Genomic DNA, 19,830 nt, shown 5'->3' on the forward strand with positions numbered 1-19,830 from the left:
TGGTCTCGAACTCACAGAGATCCGCCTGCCTCTGCCTCCCAAGTGCTGGGATTAAAGGCGTGTGCCACCACCGCCCGGTTGTCTTGTACTTTTAATAAAATGAATATGTATTTAATATAAAATTTGGAAAGCTACCAGACACATAGGATGTTTCTGTATCCCCTTCTAATGATTGTGTCTAGGAATGTGTACTTTTTTCCTTTTTGCTCTGAGACGCCACTTTGCTCAGCCTGGAGCAAGAGCCTGGTGATTTTTATTTTTTTAAAGATTTACTCCTTTTATTGTTTAAATTCTGCGTTTCTGTCTCTGTGTGGGTATTTGCACATGAGTTCATGTGCCAGCAGATACCAGAGGAGTCAGGTCTCCCTGGAGCCACCTGATGAACACTGGCTGTTTCTCCAGCCTCATAGATATGAGCTCTTCTTTCTCAGACGTGAGTGGCACTGGCACAGAAAGTAAGCTTAGCGTCAGTGAGTGAGCTAGGGGTCTTACAGCGTTAACATGCCAACTGGAATTAACTTCTTTCATTTTTTTTCATTCATTCATTCATTTGGGTTTTTGAGATAGAGTTTCTCTGTAGCTTTGGAACCTCTCCCAGAACTCATTCTGTAGACTAGACTGGCCTTGAACGAACAGAGATCCTGCCTCTGCCTCCCTACTGATGGGATTAAAGCCGTGTGCCACCACCAGCCTGGTTTAGAATTGACTTATTAAAAACTTCTGCCTGAACCCCACTCTTCAGTCTTCTTCCCAGGTTAATTTTGTTACTAGTTAGTAGGTTCCGAACTGATTGTGTTAATGTTTTTAGATGCCAACGAGGCCAGTGCCCAGTTACATTCAGAGGCCAGACTACGCTGACCATCCCTTAGGTAAGTTCACTTTTCCGTTTGTGGGCTTGGTTATCACTGCAGAGGAAGGAATGCTCTGTGTAGAGTTTTCAGTGCTGGACATGTAAATGTAAACATGGTTCCTTTTTTTAAAGCCACATTAAAGTACTTAAGATAAAGATTTTTTCCCCCACTCTTTAGGAATCTGTCCAGTTTTGAAAACAGTGTTTATGTGGCTATTAAAGACAACATTGAGAAAAATGTTGTATTTTGTGTTAAATGAACTGCCAGTTGGGAGGGAAAGGCTTTGATTTTCTTTTTGCTCTTAACCTAAATTAAGGCAAAAGTTGATTCTGAAGGCCCGAGTGAATCCTCACTCAGACTGGGCTGTAGCAGCGTAGAGGATGGCAGTGGTGGTGTAGGTAGTGTTGTGAGCATGACGGGGATGACTGCGATAGTAACTGATATTTATTTCTGCTTAGCATGTGTCAGGCACTGTGCTAAGTTCTTTGCACGTGTTACTCCATTTAATACTTTCAACATTTCTGAGGTAGGTTCTGTTGTCTTCTCTATTTTATAGATAATAATAGTGAGACATGCAGAGAAGATGAGTAATTTGCCACACAGGTCAGTGGACTTAGTCTCTGACCTTTGAACTTGTACAGTATTTAGGTTGGACTAGGTGTTGACTGGCTTTGCATGTCAGAAATGAGAATGGTTGAATACCAGTGGTTTTTTACATCATTTGTTTATTTTTAAATTTAAAATATTTAACATTTTTTTATTCTTGACATGATCTAACTACCTAGCCCAAACTGGCCTCCTGGACAGTCCTCCTGGCTCAGCCTTCTGAGCATGGGATTCCATGTCTGCTGCCTCTGTGGACAGCTTGTACGCCGAATGGGAGCTTAGATAGCTGCTTCACTTTTAAGATGTGTGGAGCCATGGCATTACTTTTCTATACGTAATTTTAAAATTTAGTTAAATTCATTGTGAATAAGTTTAAGGAAAAGACAGAATAGTGATACCTTGGAAACATGTAATTTTATTCTCCTTTGAATGTAGTATTAACTTAATATTTTAAGAAATAAATATAACTTTTAACAGAATAGAATGTTTTGCATTGAAAAGAAGTCCTACTCTGTAGAGGTTTAAGAACATTCCCAAGATATTCTGTGAGTTTATATACAAATACACACAAATATATACAAATGTGTGTACCAATACATCTTTTCACCTTTTCGTCCTTTCTTAATGTGTTAATTTATTGTGATGTGCTCCATATGAGTTCATATAAGTTCTTTAGTTCTAATTTTAATTTCATTGTGTGGGCGTATCATAATTATCAACCAGGCCTCTACTCATGAATGGTTAGATTAGATTATTTGCAGGGTTTTGCTTCTGTGAATTTGATTGTAGCTTCTATTCTTGTAGTTTCATCTTTGTTCATAATTGAAATATCTTTTTAGGTTAATTGTCTAATGGTTTGAATCAAAGGATATATTCATTTTTATTTTGAGATATTAGAAATATCAGAGTATTTTGCCAATCATTACTCTCATAAAAACATGAGCTACTCTCATAAAAACATGAGCATGAGCCTTGGTGGTGAGCAGACCTTTAATCTCAGCCCTTGGGGGGACAGAGGTGGGCAGATCTCTGTGAGTTTGAGAGCAGCCTGGTCTGCAGAGCTAACTAGAGCCAGGACAGGCTCCAGAGCTACACAGAGAAACCCTGTCTTGAAAAACCAAACAAAAACAAAACAAAAATCCTCCAAAAAACAAACAAATAAAACATGGGCATGCTTGCTCTGACAGAACATACACTGAATTTGAACGATACAGTGAAGACTAGCATCCTCTTTGAGGATGACACACAACTTCAGGGAATGGTCCAAATTTTAAAAGAAAAACACCTTACTTCTCTTCCATTGTCACCAGCATTACCAGCATTATTTGTTATCAAGTTTGTATGGTATTTGTAAGTCTGAAAGGTTGAGAAATTGTATATTTTACTTTAGCTTACATTTTTAAATTATAAGGTTTATCAGGTTTTCATGTACTAAAAATTGTATTTTCTTTCCTTTTCCTTCATATTCTTAACCCCATTAGACTAATAGTTTTTTCAAAGTTGATTTCTAAAATGTTCTTTGTACATTAACACTCTGAATTATATGATAAAAAATGTTTTTTCTTCAGCTGAATACTAATGTTTTGTCATTATATTATTCAAACTTTCAGCATTTGTATATAGTAAGATACATGTGTCTTGTATTATTATATTTGATTCTCATGTCTTTGATCTGGTGCTTGATTGGCCCGTTTGTGTAATCATATGCCATTTCCAAATTTGACTACTGGAAATGTTTTCATGTTTGCAGGCCTTGCTGCTGTCACCTTTGTTTTTTTGTTTGTTTTTTTTTTTCAGAAATTTGCTGAGTATTCTTACATGTTTCTTTTTCTGTATTAAGTTTATAATAAGTTTGTCTTGATTCCCAAAATATCTTGTTGGCATTGTTTATTTACTATTTTGTTATTGTTGGCATGTTTTCTGTTGTATTAATCTCCTTTTATATTTTTAAAGTGAAGTTTTCAGAGTTCCTTTTTGAAGCTCGTTTTTGTTACATTTGTTCTGGGTACTTTATTGTTTAGTAGTTATTAGCTTGTTTGTATTATGGTAGGCAGAGTTTTTGATTTTTGACATCTTGACTGCTAACTTACTAAATTATTTTCATCCATTTATCAGATGGTTCTTTTGTTCTGTGTCTATGTAAAAGCTGAGGTTGATAAAGTCTTTGTTCTTCCTTTTACGTTTTATGTTTTCTTTCTTTGACTTAGTCTGCTAGTATTGCTGGAGTAGCATTGTCCCAGATGCTCTTTTTTTTTATTTGAGATTTATATTTTAAGATTTATATTTTAAGGTGAGCAACCCAAGTTATGAGGATTATCTTTCTGGATAGTCATTTACTTTCTAATATTGAATTGATAATCCTGTCTTTTGATGTGAATCTTTTCTTAATTTATGGTAATGAAAAGTTATTTAGGGGGCTTCAGAGAGAGCTCAGTGGTTAACAGCGCCTTTTGCCCTTAAAAGGACCTAGCTGCCTCTGACTCCTTCCCTAGGTGGCCATTACTCTGACTGACCTCCACACACCAGCACACACGTAAAGAAACTGCAAAAAAGTTTGTTTGGGCATTTTCCATTTCAGAGAATGAAAACAGGATTCATTTTCTCCCTAAGATTTTGAAATTGCTATATTGACTGTTTTAAGTATATATAAAACTTGAATTAGACTTATTTCACTAATGAAGATTATTTGGGTAGGATTTCCCATGTGTGTAAAAATAATAATCAGGTATTTCACAGCCATATTTACCTGGGCTTTATAATATAGAATGTGGTCCTTTCTACTCCTTTTTCAATTTTCAGATGTTAGTTAGAGCCTACTAAAAGTCATAAACCAGTCTGGGTAGATGACTCAGTGTTTAAGAGCATTGGCTGCTCTTTAAGGGGATCCAGGTTCAAGTCCCAGTACCTTCCTGATGGCTCACATGCTACTGTAATGTCAGTTCCAGGGGACCAGATGCCCTTTCTGGCCTCTAAGACCACAGGTCATGCAGACAGAATACCAGTACACATGAAACTTAAAACACCCCCCCCCCCCCCCCCCCCGCCAAACCCAACAAAACCAACAAAATCCCCTAGACAAGGTCCTAAACTGTATTTTGAATGACAGCGACTTAGGTCTGGTTTTAGAGCAATAAGGCAGTTGATGATTAGTTGCTGGTGCGTAGATGCTTCGTTCATGGCATGAAAGCCGTTTGTAAGTTGTGCTGTTAATCATTAGTAAATCTGTGAGTACACGACCTGGCATACAGTCAGTACTCTGTAAACATTGGCTGGTTCCTAGTAGAATTTGTAGATATTTTTCTTCAGTTTCTTTTATTTCCTTCTTGTGTTGTATAGCACGAATAATAAAAGCCCAATTGGGGTTCAACCTGAAGATCAGAAAAGCAAAGCAGCTAGCCACTGGCTCTTATCTCAGTCTGAAAATGGGCGAGATCCTGTCTCCGCCAATCCTGAAGATTCCGCACCCCACTCTATACTCCACTGAGTTCATGTCGCTTCCCCTGTAGTCTTCTCTCCACCCAGCCATATCATTCCTGTCTCCACCTCCCTAATGTTGGGATTAAGGCCTGTAATCCCAAGTGCTGTGATCACCTATGTGTGAGCTCTGTTTTTCTTTTAGCAGATTCCATCTTGTGTAGCCTTGAACTCACAGAGATCCACCTGCCCCTGTCTCACGAGTCCTGGGATTAAAGGTGTGTGCCACCACTCCCTGGCTTGTATGGTGACTAGTATGGCTGCTTTGCCTTCTGATCTACAGGCAAGCTTTATTTATTAAAGCACAAATAATATGCCACTGTAGTGTTGAAAATACTACATATTTTTGAAAAAAAAAAAGCTTACTTGGATCTTCTGAAATTGAAATAGTTTTGTATGGTACATAAGGAGAATCAGCGGTTACCAGGTCGTCAGGGTATAATGTACTGAGTTCTGTCTTTCTGTTGGTTGTGCTTTTACTCACTCATTTTCCGTTCCAGGAATGTCTGAATCTGAACAGGCTCTCAAAGGTACTTCTCAAGTCAAATTACTCTCAGCTGAAGATATAGAAGGGATGCGACTTGTGTGTAGGGTAAGTTGTTTTTCTTCATGTGTAGGACAGAGTTAAGAGGAATCACAGGAAGTCTGTGATTAACGGTTTATGAAGCTGTAAATTTTAAACTCTTACCATCCCTTTCCTTTACCTATTTTCAAAACATTTTTATATTTAAATAATCTATTTTAGAATAAAACTAAGCGACTCATCTGTAGTTGCCATTTTCTTTGATCAATTTTGTATTGTTTGTTTATTTGCATAAACATATTTACTGAATTGCAAAGAAGGAAGATGAGCACGACTTTGCTCAAGAGTTTTTGCAGCATTGTTCTTATTTTGTTTGTTTTTCTGAGATAGAGTCTCTGTGTATCCCTGGCTGTTCTGCAGTTCACTCTGTAGACCAGGCTGGCCTTAAACTCAGAGATCCACCTGCCTTTGCCTCCCGAATGCTGGGATTAAAGGCATGTGCCGCCACCACCTGGCTACCAAGCATTATTTTTCAGAGTGAAGTTTTTATGATCATTCTATGTTTAAAATGTTATAGCACAGGACAAGGTCCAAGGCTCACACAGAGTTAGACTAAAGTCTTGTGAGACACCTGTGTTTGGAGTATGGGTGAGATTAGAAACACAACTGATTTTGTTCATTTAGATGCTCACTTAAGGCTTTTGTGCAGCATTTTAAAGTGATTTGATGCTATTTATTGTCTGGAGAATCTTATTTCTTTTGCTTACTATGATTTTTTTTTTGAGGAAATTCATTAGGTTTTTCTTACATTTCCTTTCATGCTCCCCCATTTTAGAAATGTAAGACTGTCAGTTGATAGTTTACCTAATTTAGGATATAAATCTTCATTAAGCTTACTTATTAGTGCCAGATGGTGGTGGTGTATGCCTTTAATCCCAGCACTCTGAGGCAACAGCAGGTGGATCTCTGCGAGTTCAAGGCCAGCCTGGTTTACAAATCAAGTTCCAGGATAGTCACTGCTGTTACACAGAGAAAGCCTGTGTCAAAAACAAAAAGTTATTAGTAAACTTGTTTATCCCAATTTTTATATGCATTTATTTTTACATACTTTTATATGTTTCTGACTTTTAAATATTGTATCCAAAATTAAATGATTTTATTTGACTGATTTTTCATAAATCATAAATCAAAGCTAGTGTAGAGTATAGGTTGTTTCATTTCTTCTTGAATGTACTTATTTTTCAGCTTGCTAGAGAAGTCTTGGATATTGCTGCTGGGATGATTAAAGCAGGTGTAACTACTGAAGAAATTGATCACGCTGTACACTTAGTAAGAACTTTACTTTTTTATATCAGAATTTTCAAAAATTCATTTTATAATGTCCAAAATAACTTTATTAAGTGAATTTGAAAAATTATTTTTGTGTTGTTTTGAATATGGGAAGCATTCTGTAGCTATTAATTGGTAAGTATATCCTACCTATAGATCTTGGGCCTCTAGGCATTCGGCCAGCAGCAATTGAAAATGTTTGGGAAAAAAATAACTTAGGTTTGTACAGACATGTTTGTGTTATTTTATTCCTTGATACTATTCTCTAAATAGGAATATTTACAGTGTAATAGTAAATAATAGACTGATGGTTTAAAGTGTGGGGAGGATATGGATAGCATATATGCAGACACTACACTGTACTGAAGACTGGAGTGTCTGCACATTTTGGTAGCCAGCTGGGTATTGAGGAACCCGTCCTCCATAGGTTCTGAGGCATGACTATGTATGTGATGCTGAAATCCAGGGACGCTTGAGAAATGTTATTCTGAAACCTCAGTCTTTTATCAACTTTTATAGAAAAAACCATACCACTACATATGCCAGGTATTCTGAAATACAGAATAAACTGCAGAAACTAGACTAGAAATTAGTTTCCCTTTCATACACACAGGAAAAAGGCAATAAACAGATGAGATGGGAGAATCCTGTCCTAGTCAGTGTTGTGTTGCTGTGAAGAGATGCCATGGCCACAGTTGCTCTTACAAAGAAAGCATTTAATCTGTCCTTGCTTACAGTTGTGGAGAGTCCATTACTATCTTGGTGGGGGCTTGGCAGCGTGCAGGCTGGTGGTGGGAGGAGGATAGACGGTAGATAGAGGAGAGGGGAGAGAGCCAACACGCTTTCTCTAACAAGGCCACACCTTCTAACCTTGTAAGCCAAAGGTTTGTCCTACCAGAATTCTACTCCCTAGTGACTAAGCATTCAAATAGATGAGCTTGTGGGTCTTATTGAAACCACGACATAACTTCAAAATCCTCATTCACAAGACAATAAACAGATCAGATAAAATTTGTAGTATATATTACATGACAATATCTTTTGTTTTAAAATAAAGATTGCTTGTTAGAGTCTTAGTTGTAGATTAGTGTCTACATCGTGTGCCTACGTTGTGCACACATGTGGACAGTGGGTTCTAAAGATCTCTCTATCCATCCATTGCCTGGAAGGATGAAACTGACCCCTGCCGTGGCAGTGACGATGGTATTGTAGATGGCGACAGCCTCCCTGAAAGAACTGGACTGTGTGTCCTGAGTTTATAAAAATGTTTTAAAAATTAAAAAAGAAAACATCGTTGGAGGTATTTTTTTAGCAGTCTAGAATTTATTGCTTGGTTTATGTGGGGTGGGATTTATGTGTGTGTGTGTAGTTCAGAAAAACTTGTGAAAGTCAGTTCTTTCCTATCATGTGGGTCACCAGGATGGAATTCTGGTTGTCAGGCTGGTGGCAAGTGACTCTGCCCTCTGAACCATTATGCTGGCCTTGTAAATTTTTTTATTTAGCCTTATATGAATTCTGAGTTGGGGTATATCATTGTTAGGAATTTTGAACATTTTCTCGGGCTAGGTGCCCTTTAATGTGCCTTTATATTTACTTGTTTGATATCACCAGCATCCTCTGGAAGTAGGTGACTAGGTGTTTCTTTTGCTTCCATTTTGTAGGCCTGAGGAGAAAGAGGTATTACATCACCCAGGGTCATAGAACTTATAAGGGGTGAGGCTGACGGTCTACTCCAGGACAGAAGTTGTGGTAGCTGCAGAAGCACAAAACACCAGGAAGATGTCATTATTTGCTGTGAAGCACATTTCTACCTCAGGGAACTTCAGTTGCCTACAGGGTTCTAGAAGTAGTGGAATCTCTAGTAAATTATGGACCATTTATTCCACAGATGGTAATTTTGCAGTCTTAGAGACTTACTAGATGGAAATCCACTCCTCAGTAGAGCCTATGGCACTCTGAGTACCACTGTAAGATTCACACGCCACAGAATATCATATGTTGCAGAAAGTACTTTACCATTTCTTAATTATACATGTGTTAGTTTTCTTGTTATAGGGATGGAGTTGGCCTTAACATAACAGGGTATTATTGAAGGTGCTTATTAGTATGGGCTATTTTTTCTAAAAATATGTTTCATAAGTAGTAAAGTCAGTAAACTCTTTATATGATGACAGTTATTTGTAATTTGTGAATTTGATTTTCCTTTACATGAAGAGCAGTAAACTGGTTTGCAAACAGTATATTTAATTGGTATGTAGCATACTAGACACTGGACCAGGTAACATCTACTGGCCTGGCATGGTGTCATCATATGTCTATAGTACTGTTTCTTGGTCTGTTAGTTCTAAGAAAACATGGTGTGTGTGTGTGTGTGTGTGTGTGTGTGTGTGTGTGTGTGTATGTGAGAGAGAGAGAGAGAGAAAGAGAGAGAGAGAGAATGTGTGTCTGTGTGTATATTTGCCAGTACACATTCATGCATATATACATGCACATATACCTATACATCCATCACTATTTTCAAGTAAAATATCAGTTCTTTATAGTAGCATCTGTCTTAAAATTCTTCAGATTTTACAATCTAATTGTATATAGATTTTTTTTCCTTTTGTCCATTCCAAATGATTTTCTTTGTATTTTAATTTACCATAGGCATGCATTGCAAGAAATTGCTATCCTTCTCCCCTGAATTACTATAATTTCCCAAAGTCTTGTTGTACCTCAGTGAATGAAGTCATCTGCCATGGGATTCCAGACAGACGGCCTTTGCAAGAAGGTGATATTGTTAATGGTAAGAAAATATGTGTGACATTTCTTATTGTGAGTAAAGAAACAAGTTATGGGAGTCTGTTAGGTGGTTTCTGTTTTCTTGACTTGGTTTTTCCCTATTTAAAACTCTCACTCAAAATTGAAAGAATCTCACTTGGTTTATTTTTAGACAGGGTCTCTTTACCAAACCCTATCTGTCCTGGAATTCACTATGTAGACCAGGCTGGCCTTGAACTCAGAAAATTCTGCCTCCCAGCGCTGGTGGATTTTCTGCATCACACCTGGCAGGAAACCTATGTTTAGCAATTGTGTGTGTGTTGTCTTAAGCATACATTTAGTATGATATGTTCTATATAGCCTGTTATTTCTTCATAGCCTATTTCTCATGTGATTAGTAAGTAGGCAAAAAATGTCGATGCAAAATTAATATTGGACTTTTTATATAATTTTCTTCTACCAAAATTTACTAATGGTTATGAAGAGAGTTTTTAGGAGAGATGTCAGGGAAAAACTCTTGTAGAAGTGCTTCTTTTTTTTTTTTTTTTTGGTTTTTCGAGACAGGGTTTCTCTGTGGTTTTGGAGCCTGTCCTGGAACTAGCTCTTGTAGACCAGGCTGGCCTCAAACTCACAGAGACCCGCCTGCCTCTGCCTCCCGAGTGCTGGGATTAAAGGCGCGCGCCACTAAAGGAATGGCTTTGAGCTCCTGTACTGTGCTGTCTTGCAAACACTGCATGTGTTGAGCCACAGCATGGAAGCTAGCTCCCCTAGAGAAAAGCAGTCAACAGTCTTACCTAGCTGTGAACACTGTGAGCTACAGTAACAACTGGCTTGGCAAGAGATGACCCTGCTGCCATAATAACATGGTTGTTATGGGGATAACCAAACACTTTCTGATTTGATTTAAGAAACTCAAGCCTGATACTGTTAACTGGGCCAAAAATCTAAGTCATAGACTTCAGGGGAGAACGTGATACTACCATTCTGCTAAATGGACCCATATTAAATGGTACCCTAGGTTCTTATTTTTTTTTTTTTTGGTTTTTCGAGACAGGGTTTCTCTGTGGCTTTGGAGCCTGTCCTGGAACTAGCTCTGTAGACCAGGCTGGTCTCGAACTCACAGAGATCCGCCTGCCTCTGCCTCCCGAGTGCTGGGATTAAAGGCGTGCGCCACCACCGCCCGGCAGGTTCTTATTTTTGCACCACAGAGGAGTATAGCTCTTAACTCTGATCAGAGAACCATCTCTTTGTAGTAGATGGCGATTAATCCAGAGACTCACAAGTCGCCGACATGCAGAGAAATAGATGAGACTGGACTGTTAGCGCTAAGTGGAGCATCTGTATCACACCCTCATCCTCTCAGGGACCATTTTAGAAGAGGGGGTGGAAAGATCCTTAGACATCTGCAGTGAAGCAGCGTGTGCTGGACATGACAGCTTTGGACATTCACAGCACCTGTGACGGAACACACACGACCTTTACATGATCATGCCAGCCAAGATCCTAGCATTGGGTGGAGCTGAGTGGGAGGGAGAGTCAGGATGCGACCCACGCTCCAGGAGGTGGGTGGCTTACACCATGTATATAGAGGTAGCACTGAGAGGACTCGGTGTGTTTAAAACCAACGCATAAAGTTGGGAATGGAAAAGTGGAAGGAATGCGGTGAATTTGATTGCAACACATTATATTCTTGCATTAAGTTCTCAAACAGTAAAAATTAAAAACTGATAGGCCTTCCTAGATGTAGTCTTGTATGTCGTGTATTATATATTTATATATTTCAATTCATACATTAAAACGTGTATAATGTAAAGCTTGCACTTGTCTGAGTTTGTTCTTGCATGTGTGTGTGCTTACCTGTGCATAGCTAGAGGCTGACTTGGGGTGTTTTCCTCTGTCGCACTCTCGCTTAGCCTGGCATGTCACCATTGCTACTGTGTCTGCTCCTTCGGGGCTGGGGTCTCAGGCATGTGTTCCACACTTGACTGTATTTATGTGGGTGCTGGGGATAGGAACTCAGATCCTCGTTACTGTTCAGAAATCACTTTATCCATTGAGCCATCTCTTCAGGTCCCTACATGGCATTTTTATTCTTCATGAAATTAGTCTTTGTAGTATCCAAAGTAGAGACTACAGCTAGAAGAAAATAACTATAATACAGTATTATAGTTGTTACTGACTTCTTAAGGTTGTTCATGAAGATTTCATAAATTCTGAGTTCAGCCCTGATTTCCATAGTATTTAATTATCGTTAATATTTGCAACCTGGTCTCACTGTGTAGCTCTTGCTGGCCTTGAACTCAAAGAGCTCCACCTGACTGCCTCCCCAGTGTGAGGTTAAAACCTTGCACCACCACACCTAACTGACCTTACCTTACTGTTGTGACAGCAGATGGCGCTTTTAGGGATGAACTGTCTGCTCTGCAGTGTAAAGAACTCACCTAGTGTGTTCTCTAGATAGTTTATTGTAGTGACACAGTTTAATCTTTATTTTAAGCCTGGGATGAAGACAGATGATACTTACAGAAGGATGAAAGACCAGAGGGATTTAAAAAACCCTAGAACTAGATAAGATAAGCTTTGCTCTCGTGTCCCAGGAAGAGCGAGCAGAAGATAGTGGAAATGTTTCCTGTCTAGTTTCGGAACTTAGTGAAGTCGTCAGTTCAGTGTTGCTAACCTGGTTATTTATCTTACACAGCTGTCTTCTGTGTAATATTTCTTCTGTCACAAAGGATCTCATTACTCACATAAAAGCCTGCATCTGTCTTGTGCTGCACAGCCGTATTCTTGTTCTCTGCAGGGAGTTGAGTGAATTTCCCCCGAGGGTTTTCCTTAGGCAGCTCCACACTCACTGCTGAGTTAGACAATGCACACAGTGTTGTTTTCATTTGGTTACATTTGCCTTTTCCCCTCTTCCCAGTGGACATCACTCTTTATCGAAATGGTTATCACGGGGATCTAAATGAGACCTTTTTTGTTGGAGATGTGGATGAAGGAGCACGGAAACTTGTCCAGACTACATATGAATGCCTGATGCAAGCCATTGATGCAGGTCAGCCTCAGCCGTGACACCCTCTTGCACCACAGACCACCAGTGTTCAGTGCACGTTTATTTTACTTATTTATTTCTTGGTTTTTCGAGACCTGATTTCACTGTGTAACAGTTTTGGCTGTCCTGGAACTAGCTCTATAGATCAGGCTAGCTTTGAACTAGCTGGAGTACTGGGATTAAAGGCGTGTACCCCTGCTCAGCGCCCTGCATTTTTCTCTTTATTTGGCTTTTTGTTTTCACTTGCCTTGTGTTCTCACAGGAAATTAAAACAAGGATAGGGATTTGGGGGGGATGAGGGTGGAGCTTCTGTAGTTTGCCTCCCTCTTTGCTTTTCTTTTTTTTCTTTTTTTTTATTTTATTTTTTTATTTATTTTATTTTATTTATTTATTTTATTTTATTTTATTTTTTTTTCCTCTTTGCTTTTCATAGTGTCTTTGGTACTTGTAGGGTCTTTTTCTCTCTGCTGTGTGTTCAGCCATATACAGATAGTGTATGTACTTAATTAGGTCAGAATCATAGACTTTTCAGTATTGCTAATTTACTATTTTTCTACTAATATCATAAAGATTCTTTCTAATTAGTTTTTTTACCTGTGTATTCAGATGTACCTCCTTTAAAGCAGATTTAAAATTACATATATGTATGTGTGCACATAGCACACAAGCTACTGTGCTTTTAGGGGTAAGAGGACAACTTTATATTATTTGAATATATCTTTTTTTGTATTTCAAAAAATGCATTTTTTTCTCTATAAGTTCTGTTCCTTTAGAGAACCCTGATTGATACCCTTAGGGAAAGAGGATAAAACAGTGTGCTTTCCATTTTCTTGTTTAGTGTTTGTTTTTAGAGAAAACAGAAGGTGCTTTTTTTGACCCCTTGGTATTCTGCATGGCATTTTCCCTGTTTTACGTTAGTGGTGCTCCTGTGTTTGAATAAGCTTTGTCATTACTGACTGTCTGGATTTTCTTGTGCCTGAATTTCCTTATCTCTATATTCAGGCACGAAGGCACCATGTATACATACAAAGGTCCTTGCTACATGGAAACCAACTGCTTAGTTAAGTGCTGCTCTTCCTCATGGTTTTTTTCTCTTTCAGTGAAGCCTGGTGTTCGATACAGAGAGCTGGGAAATATCATTCAGAAACATGCCCAAGCAAATGGATTTTCAGTTGTTCGAAGCTATTGTGGGCATGGAATCCACAAACTTTTCCATACAGCCCCCAATGTGCCACACTATGCCAGTGAGTACTGTTCAAATACTTTAGGGCCTTCTATTTTGTATTCACTGAAGGAATGTATTTGCTGTGAGTACACCCTTTCCCGCCCAGTGTTACGTGTTCAAACACAAGTTTGAAGTCTTTCTTACATGATAGTCTATAGGAGGTGTTTGGTCATGAAGGGGTGATCCAGGCTCTGTTTCCTTCAACCCATCTTTTCCCATCACCAGTCACCATGACATCATCTCCTAGTCAACAGATAACGTGTCTGGAGGGGATGGAGATGCTTGGAAGGATGTGCTTGGGAGTTGTAGTCTACCAGCCGGGGATGAGCATAAATCACCTATATTTGTTCCAGTTTGTAGGAATTGAGTGACTTAATTAACTGCAAGGGAAGTAGGGAGTGTAACCTGACTGCGCACTCTAGGAGAGACCTAAATGGACGTGGTGATCCGTACATAGTCTTGCTGTCACCCTTCTGGTTCCTTAGGTGAAATCAGTTCATCCTAACTTGGTTTGCTGTTAATTCTTTGTGTATTATTTATTGGTTTAATAACGGAGAATAGGTGGTTATTTTAAGTTGAGAGTAGTATGGAAGAAAAACAAAGGAAGTCTAAGACATTGTGTTCCAGAGATCTTTTCTCTGGGATATTAACCGTTAATGGATGCATCTGTTATTTGGTGTTAGAAGTAAAAGCTGTCCACAACAGTGAGCAGCAGGAATTTAATGCATGTGACTGTATGCACTTAGACATGTTTCTTCATCTCTCTCTGAACTTTTATGTAAACACTCAGTAATGTCTTTGTGTCAGTTTTTCTTATCCTACAGTAATAGGGAATGATGATATCCAGGAATTGTTAGGATTGAGTTGATACCTGGGAAGCACTTAGAGTTTGCCTGACTTTCCTACCTAAAACGTGACCTGCGGTTTTGGAATGATGGTGACATGATATGCGGTATCTCATGTGATGGTCACATCTCTACATCATCCCTCAGCTTTGTTGTTCACTGTGCCTGCTAGGCAAGCGCTGGCACTGAGCTCCATCTTCAGTGTCTTTGAACCCAGCTTTCCGCAGACTACGTGCTCACACGGGCAGCTCCTTTGCTCGGGATTATGAGTAGTGAACAAATGCTTTTGGGGTCTGTCTGCCTGGATTCAGTCTTTCTCCTGGGTCTAGTGCTTCTTACAGTAAGGACTGAGCAGTCGGTTGCTGGGTCCTGGACGGTAACTAAAGTATGCCTGAGATTACTTTGCAGGTGGAGGGAGTCCTGAATAGATGTTTTGAAGTGAGACCCACTCTAAGTTTGCCTGCAGGTTTCTTTTGAGGGCAAGGAACAGACAGTATGAGGAAGAAAAGATGCGGGATTCTGACTGCACATGTTAGAGCATCTTTAGAAACATTTCTGGGAGAGCACTGCTAACCTAGAATGGACATAGCAGTTGAAATCCTGAATACACAGCAACCGTGACTGCTCACATGGGGGCTGAGGAAGAAACTATTGTTCTGGTTTTAAATTTTGTAGTTTGTTTATTTATTTATAAACGTTAAAACCCATCTCTGTTGCTGTGGAAGCAACCGACAGCACAGCTTTAGATCCCTTCATGCCTCTTGTTCTCTGTGGCACCACACAAGAATTCCTAGCATTTTTCTCTTTTGTAGACCGAGGGGAATGACTCCCTGTAAATCAGAAGTTGCAGGCCATTTTAGAACAAGTTCATAATATTAGAAATGAAAAACCTAATTCTTAGGAGTTCTTAGTTGCTTTCTGCTTCCAAGGGTTCACATGACTTTAAAAAGCAGATCTGCAGTGAGTGTACGTTGGGGAGCCTAAAGTAGTGGGGAGCAGTAATGCTGGCTGTTCACCAGGAGGGGGCTGGAATGGAAGTGTGTGTGTGTCGCTTGCCTGCCCAGCTGGAGTAGATAAAGTTGTACAGTAGCAACTCAGTGGGAAGGATGCCTTTGACTGCAAAAGAACCTTGGAGCGACGGACATGTCTGCCCTCTGGTGGCCAGCCTGAATAAATGCCGTGCTTATTTAGCTGATAAATGATCACTTTTTATGCTTTCGTTTTTTAAATTTAAACTTGTGCTCCATATTGGCGAGGCCTTTCTGAAAAGACTGTTCCTACTTTTAAATTCTGGCTTTGGAGACAAAGCAGGACCAGGCAGCCTTACTCATGTCTCACGGTGTTCCTAAAAATATTAGTTGTGAAGTTGACAAAAGGCAGAGTAAATATGTAGACTGTAAAGTGCAATTTGCTTTCATATAGAAAGAAATGTCTCCTTATTTAAACAAGTTGCCTATTCTGCAGTTTTAGTTCCCTTTGAGAATGAGATAAAAGACTACTTACAGACCTTTCTCTAAGTTGTGTATTTGTTTCCTAGTGTGTATTCCATAATGTAACCATCCTCCCCTTCCTCAAAGAATTGAGAGGCTCTGGCATATGACACATATCACTCACACTTCCCTAAGTGGATGGGTGATGGGCAATGGCATTCTGTTTGACCCCCCCCCCCCCACACACACACACTTACGGAGTTCTGGGTATTACAGTGTGCTCCTCCACGCCCAGCAGTGATTGCCTTTTCTAATCTCTGCACATAGACTGCTTTTCCACAGTGGTGACTGTATCTGAAGCCTAGCCTGTGGACATGCCTCTTTTATCGCAGAAAGCCAAGCTGGAATACAATCTGCCTGCAGACAGGTGGTTACTGGTGATGGCCTCTTTGCTGAATGACAGACTATGAGAGAATTTAATGAAGGGGAACTTCTGGAAATGTCAGTCCCATGTTCCTATAAGCTGTTCAATTCAGTGCTGTTGGGTTTTGGTGTCTTTTTGAGACTTTCTTTTAATTTCAGAAAATAAGGCAGTTGGTGTGATGAAGTCGGGCCACGCGTTTACAATTGAGCCGATGATTTGTGAAGGTGAGCGTGTGTTCCTGTACCCTAGTCGTAACATTTCTTTTACATTTTTATGTCTATTTGTTTGTTTGTCTATTTATTTATTTTTGTTTTTTGAGACACAGTTTCTCTGTATAACAGTCCTGACTGTCCTGGAACTCATTGTAGATTAGGCTAGCCTCGAACTTACTGAGATCTACCTGTCTGTGCCTCCCCAAGTGCTGATATTAAAGGCATGTTCCACCGCTGCCCGGCATGTCTTTAAGTTTTGCAGGTATACACATAGTATGTGGAGCAGGCAATGAGTGGAGATTTGTTCTCTACCATGTGTGGCCTGGGAACCAAATTTAGGTTGTCAGGCTGTTGGCAAGCACCCTTATCTGCTGATATTTCAGACCTTGTAACATTTGCTGAATTTTTATTTGTTTTTGTTACTCATCAAATCAGTATCTGGTTCTGCCTACCTCCTTTTGCTTCATTCTCCCCTTTGCATCCTGATGGGTAGATGTAGAGACTCGAACATCCAAGGGTTTCTAAGAAGATACTTTGATAATTCTGCTGTCACTAAGTGTAAAGTACTTGACTGTGGTCCCTGTTCATAGACATCTTATCAAAGGATGAATTCTCAAAATATGATTCTACATCAAGCCTCTGTAGAAGTTCTTGCCTGATATAGCAGGGGAAGAGGAGACAGACACAGTTACACAAGTTAATTCCAGCTAATGAAGAAGGCAGTAGAATAGTAAATAGATCTTTGAAGAGTCTCACTTGCCCAGGACACATAGCTGCTTATGTTGCAAAATTTGCCAGACTGATGAGCCATCCAGTCCTCCACAGTCAGCATGCACAGCTGGGATTTCCTGCAGCATCACAAGTGAGCACATTGCAGACACTGGTCTCTTGTGGCCGATCTCTCTGTTCCTCTGGCAGTACTGGCTGTCACGTGGGAGCTTTGTTGTCAGCACTTAGCAGATTGTAACTGGGAAGTACTTCTCCGAGTTCTTCATTGGGTCTAGGCAGTGCAGCATGTCAGTGCTGTTGACTGGTTTCTCTGAGCCCTCTGTTGAAGCATACCTTCCCAGACCCTCCAGCTATGAATACCCACGTGTGCGTCAGTGCCCAGAGGTCAGACTCATGCTCTATTTCTCTGGAGCCATCCACTTTGTTTTTGAAATAAGTTTCTCACTGGGACATGGGGCTTGCTAATTAGGCTAAGCTGGCTGCCAGCAAGTCCCAGGAGAGCTGTCTGTGTCTTTCAGAACCTAACATTTTATATGGGTGCTGGGTATCAAACTCAGGGCCTCAATGCTTTTAAAAGTGCTTTGCCAATGCTTTAGGTCTCTGATTTTTCTTAGCCCTCAAAAAACCTGTTTCTCAGGCTAGATGGTGGTGGCACACGCTTTTAATCTCAGCACTCAGGAGGCAGAGGCGGGCAGAGTTAGAGGCCAGCCTGGTCTGCAGAACTAGTTCCAGGACAACAGGGTTACACAGAGAAACCCTGTCTCAAAAAAACCAGAAACAAACAAGCAAACAAACAAAAACCCTGTTTCTCTTTGCTCCTTTTTCTCTGGTTATAAGGACTTCATACTATAATCTGTCCCCAGCCATTTGCAGTCAGGTTGGAGTGACATGCTGTGGCAGTGTGGGAACTCGTGCTCACTGTGCACACTGAGGTAGTTGACTCCCTTAGTCTGCAAAGTTGCCAGTTCAAGTTTCTGCTCAGTTCTCCGGGGAGGAGTTTCCATGTGTTTGTTGGAAGCAAGTCTGATGTCTTTATTTTGGAAATGTCACCTTGATTTGAGAAATAGAAAAATGGTCAATTTGCTACACTGAAGAAAACTGGACATGGTTACTTCGTTAGTGAGAGCTGCACATGGGATGAAATGGAAAGGCTTTACCTGAAACAGAGTGTTGAGGAGGATCTCGATGGGGGATTCAACTGCCTCTTTCCTCTCTGCTTTTTGACACAGTTTCTCTGTGCAGCTTTGACAGTCGTGGAACTCTGTAGATCAGGCTGGCATCATTCAGAGATCTGCCTGCTCCTGCTTCCCAAGTGCTGGGATTAAAGGTGTGCGCCACCATAGGCTATTTCCTTTCTTGATGCATACTAACCTAGAGACTGTGAGCGATGTGAATGACAAAACTAAGCAACTGTTTTTGCTTGTTTAAGGTGGATGGCAGGATGAAACCTGGCCAGATGGCTGGACTGCAGTGACGAGGGATGGGAAGCGATCCGCCCAGTTCGAGCACACCCTGCTGGTCACGGACACTGGCTGTGAAATTCTTACCCGGAGACTTGATAGCTCTCGGCCTCATTTCATGTCCCAGTTTTAATCCTCCCAAGATGCCTAATGTCTGAACACCATCTTGTACTGTGTTTTTTATTGAAAGTACAGAAATGAAGAGCCTTTTAGAAATCCCTCGGTTTGTTTTGACTGTGGCTGAGGAGGGACTACAGCATTTGGTGTGTGTCCTCAGAGCTTTTTTGGGGTCTGAAAGAGCTGAGAAGAATAAAGGAAACATTGCTTACTTCCTTCGGTCCCTAGCCTCACCCCTCAGTTCTCTGTACTCTGTCTTTGACCCTGATCTGCTTCCCATTGCTTTATCACTGCCACAGACAAGCTGCTTTCCAGGAGAGTGTTGGAGATGAGAAATCATGAAACTAGCAACACATTGCTCCAGATTTTTAATTATATATTGGTATATATGGAAATATATATGCATACATTTTAAATTCCATATACGAAATTATTGAACACTGACCTTTGGTCTGGGTTGATTCTGCTTTGACAGGATATCTGCTGTCATAAGTGGATCCATAATTTGTTAGTGGTTAATTCCTGGTTGGGAATTGGACTCCGCTCACCCTCATGCTCATTATTTACTGTTGTATGTGTGTAGGAAAGACTTCCTGCAGTGTGGACTCAGTGAGTGAATGGGAAGGTTCACTTGGGAGGTTGTCAGAGTGTAAGGTCTGGCGTGGGGAAGTAGCTGCGCTGCAGCGTCATTTCACAGTACACTGCTGTCTCAGACCCGTCTGGCCAGTGAGAGGTCAGAAATCCCTTTTCTTCAGAACTCTTTTTGCTGAGGTTTCCCTCCGAAGTACTCAGA

At 40.2% G+C, this 19,830-nt stretch overlaps 1 protein-coding gene and 1 pseudogene across 1 annotated transcript in view; both read left to right on the forward strand.

The window, feature by feature from the left end:
• Metap1 (methionyl aminopeptidase 1) overlaps window positions 1–19,270 on the forward strand; it is a 30,476-nt gene extending 11,206 nt beyond the window's left edge. Inside the window, exons 4-11 of the mRNA XM_041658383.1 lie at window positions 809–869; window positions 5,432–5,523; window positions 6,700–6,783; window positions 9,433–9,571; window positions 12,467–12,598; window positions 13,696–13,839; window positions 16,678–16,743; window positions 18,890–19,270. Of these exons, the coding sequence (XP_041514317.1) occupies window positions 809–869; window positions 5,432–5,523; window positions 6,700–6,783; window positions 9,433–9,571; window positions 12,467–12,598; window positions 13,696–13,839; window positions 16,678–16,743; window positions 18,890–19,053 (882 nt within the window). The 3' untranslated portion in view covers window positions 19,054–19,270. The remainder of the gene's footprint in view (window positions 1–808; window positions 870–5,431; window positions 5,524–6,699; window positions 6,784–9,432; window positions 9,572–12,466; window positions 12,599–13,695; window positions 13,840–16,677; window positions 16,744–18,889) is intronic.
• On the forward strand, window positions 2,631–2,730 carry LOC121455314 (annotated as a pseudogene).
• Window positions 19,271–19,830: the final 560 nt, after the last annotated feature.

The sequence above is a fragment of the Microtus oregoni genome, unplaced genomic scaffold, assembly GCF_018167655.1.
Source record: "Microtus oregoni isolate MIOR12 unplaced genomic scaffold, Mior012 000000F_ref0000247, whole genome shotgun sequence".
Taxonomy (NCBI): domain Eukaryota; kingdom Metazoa; phylum Chordata; class Mammalia; order Rodentia; family Cricetidae; genus Microtus; species Microtus oregoni.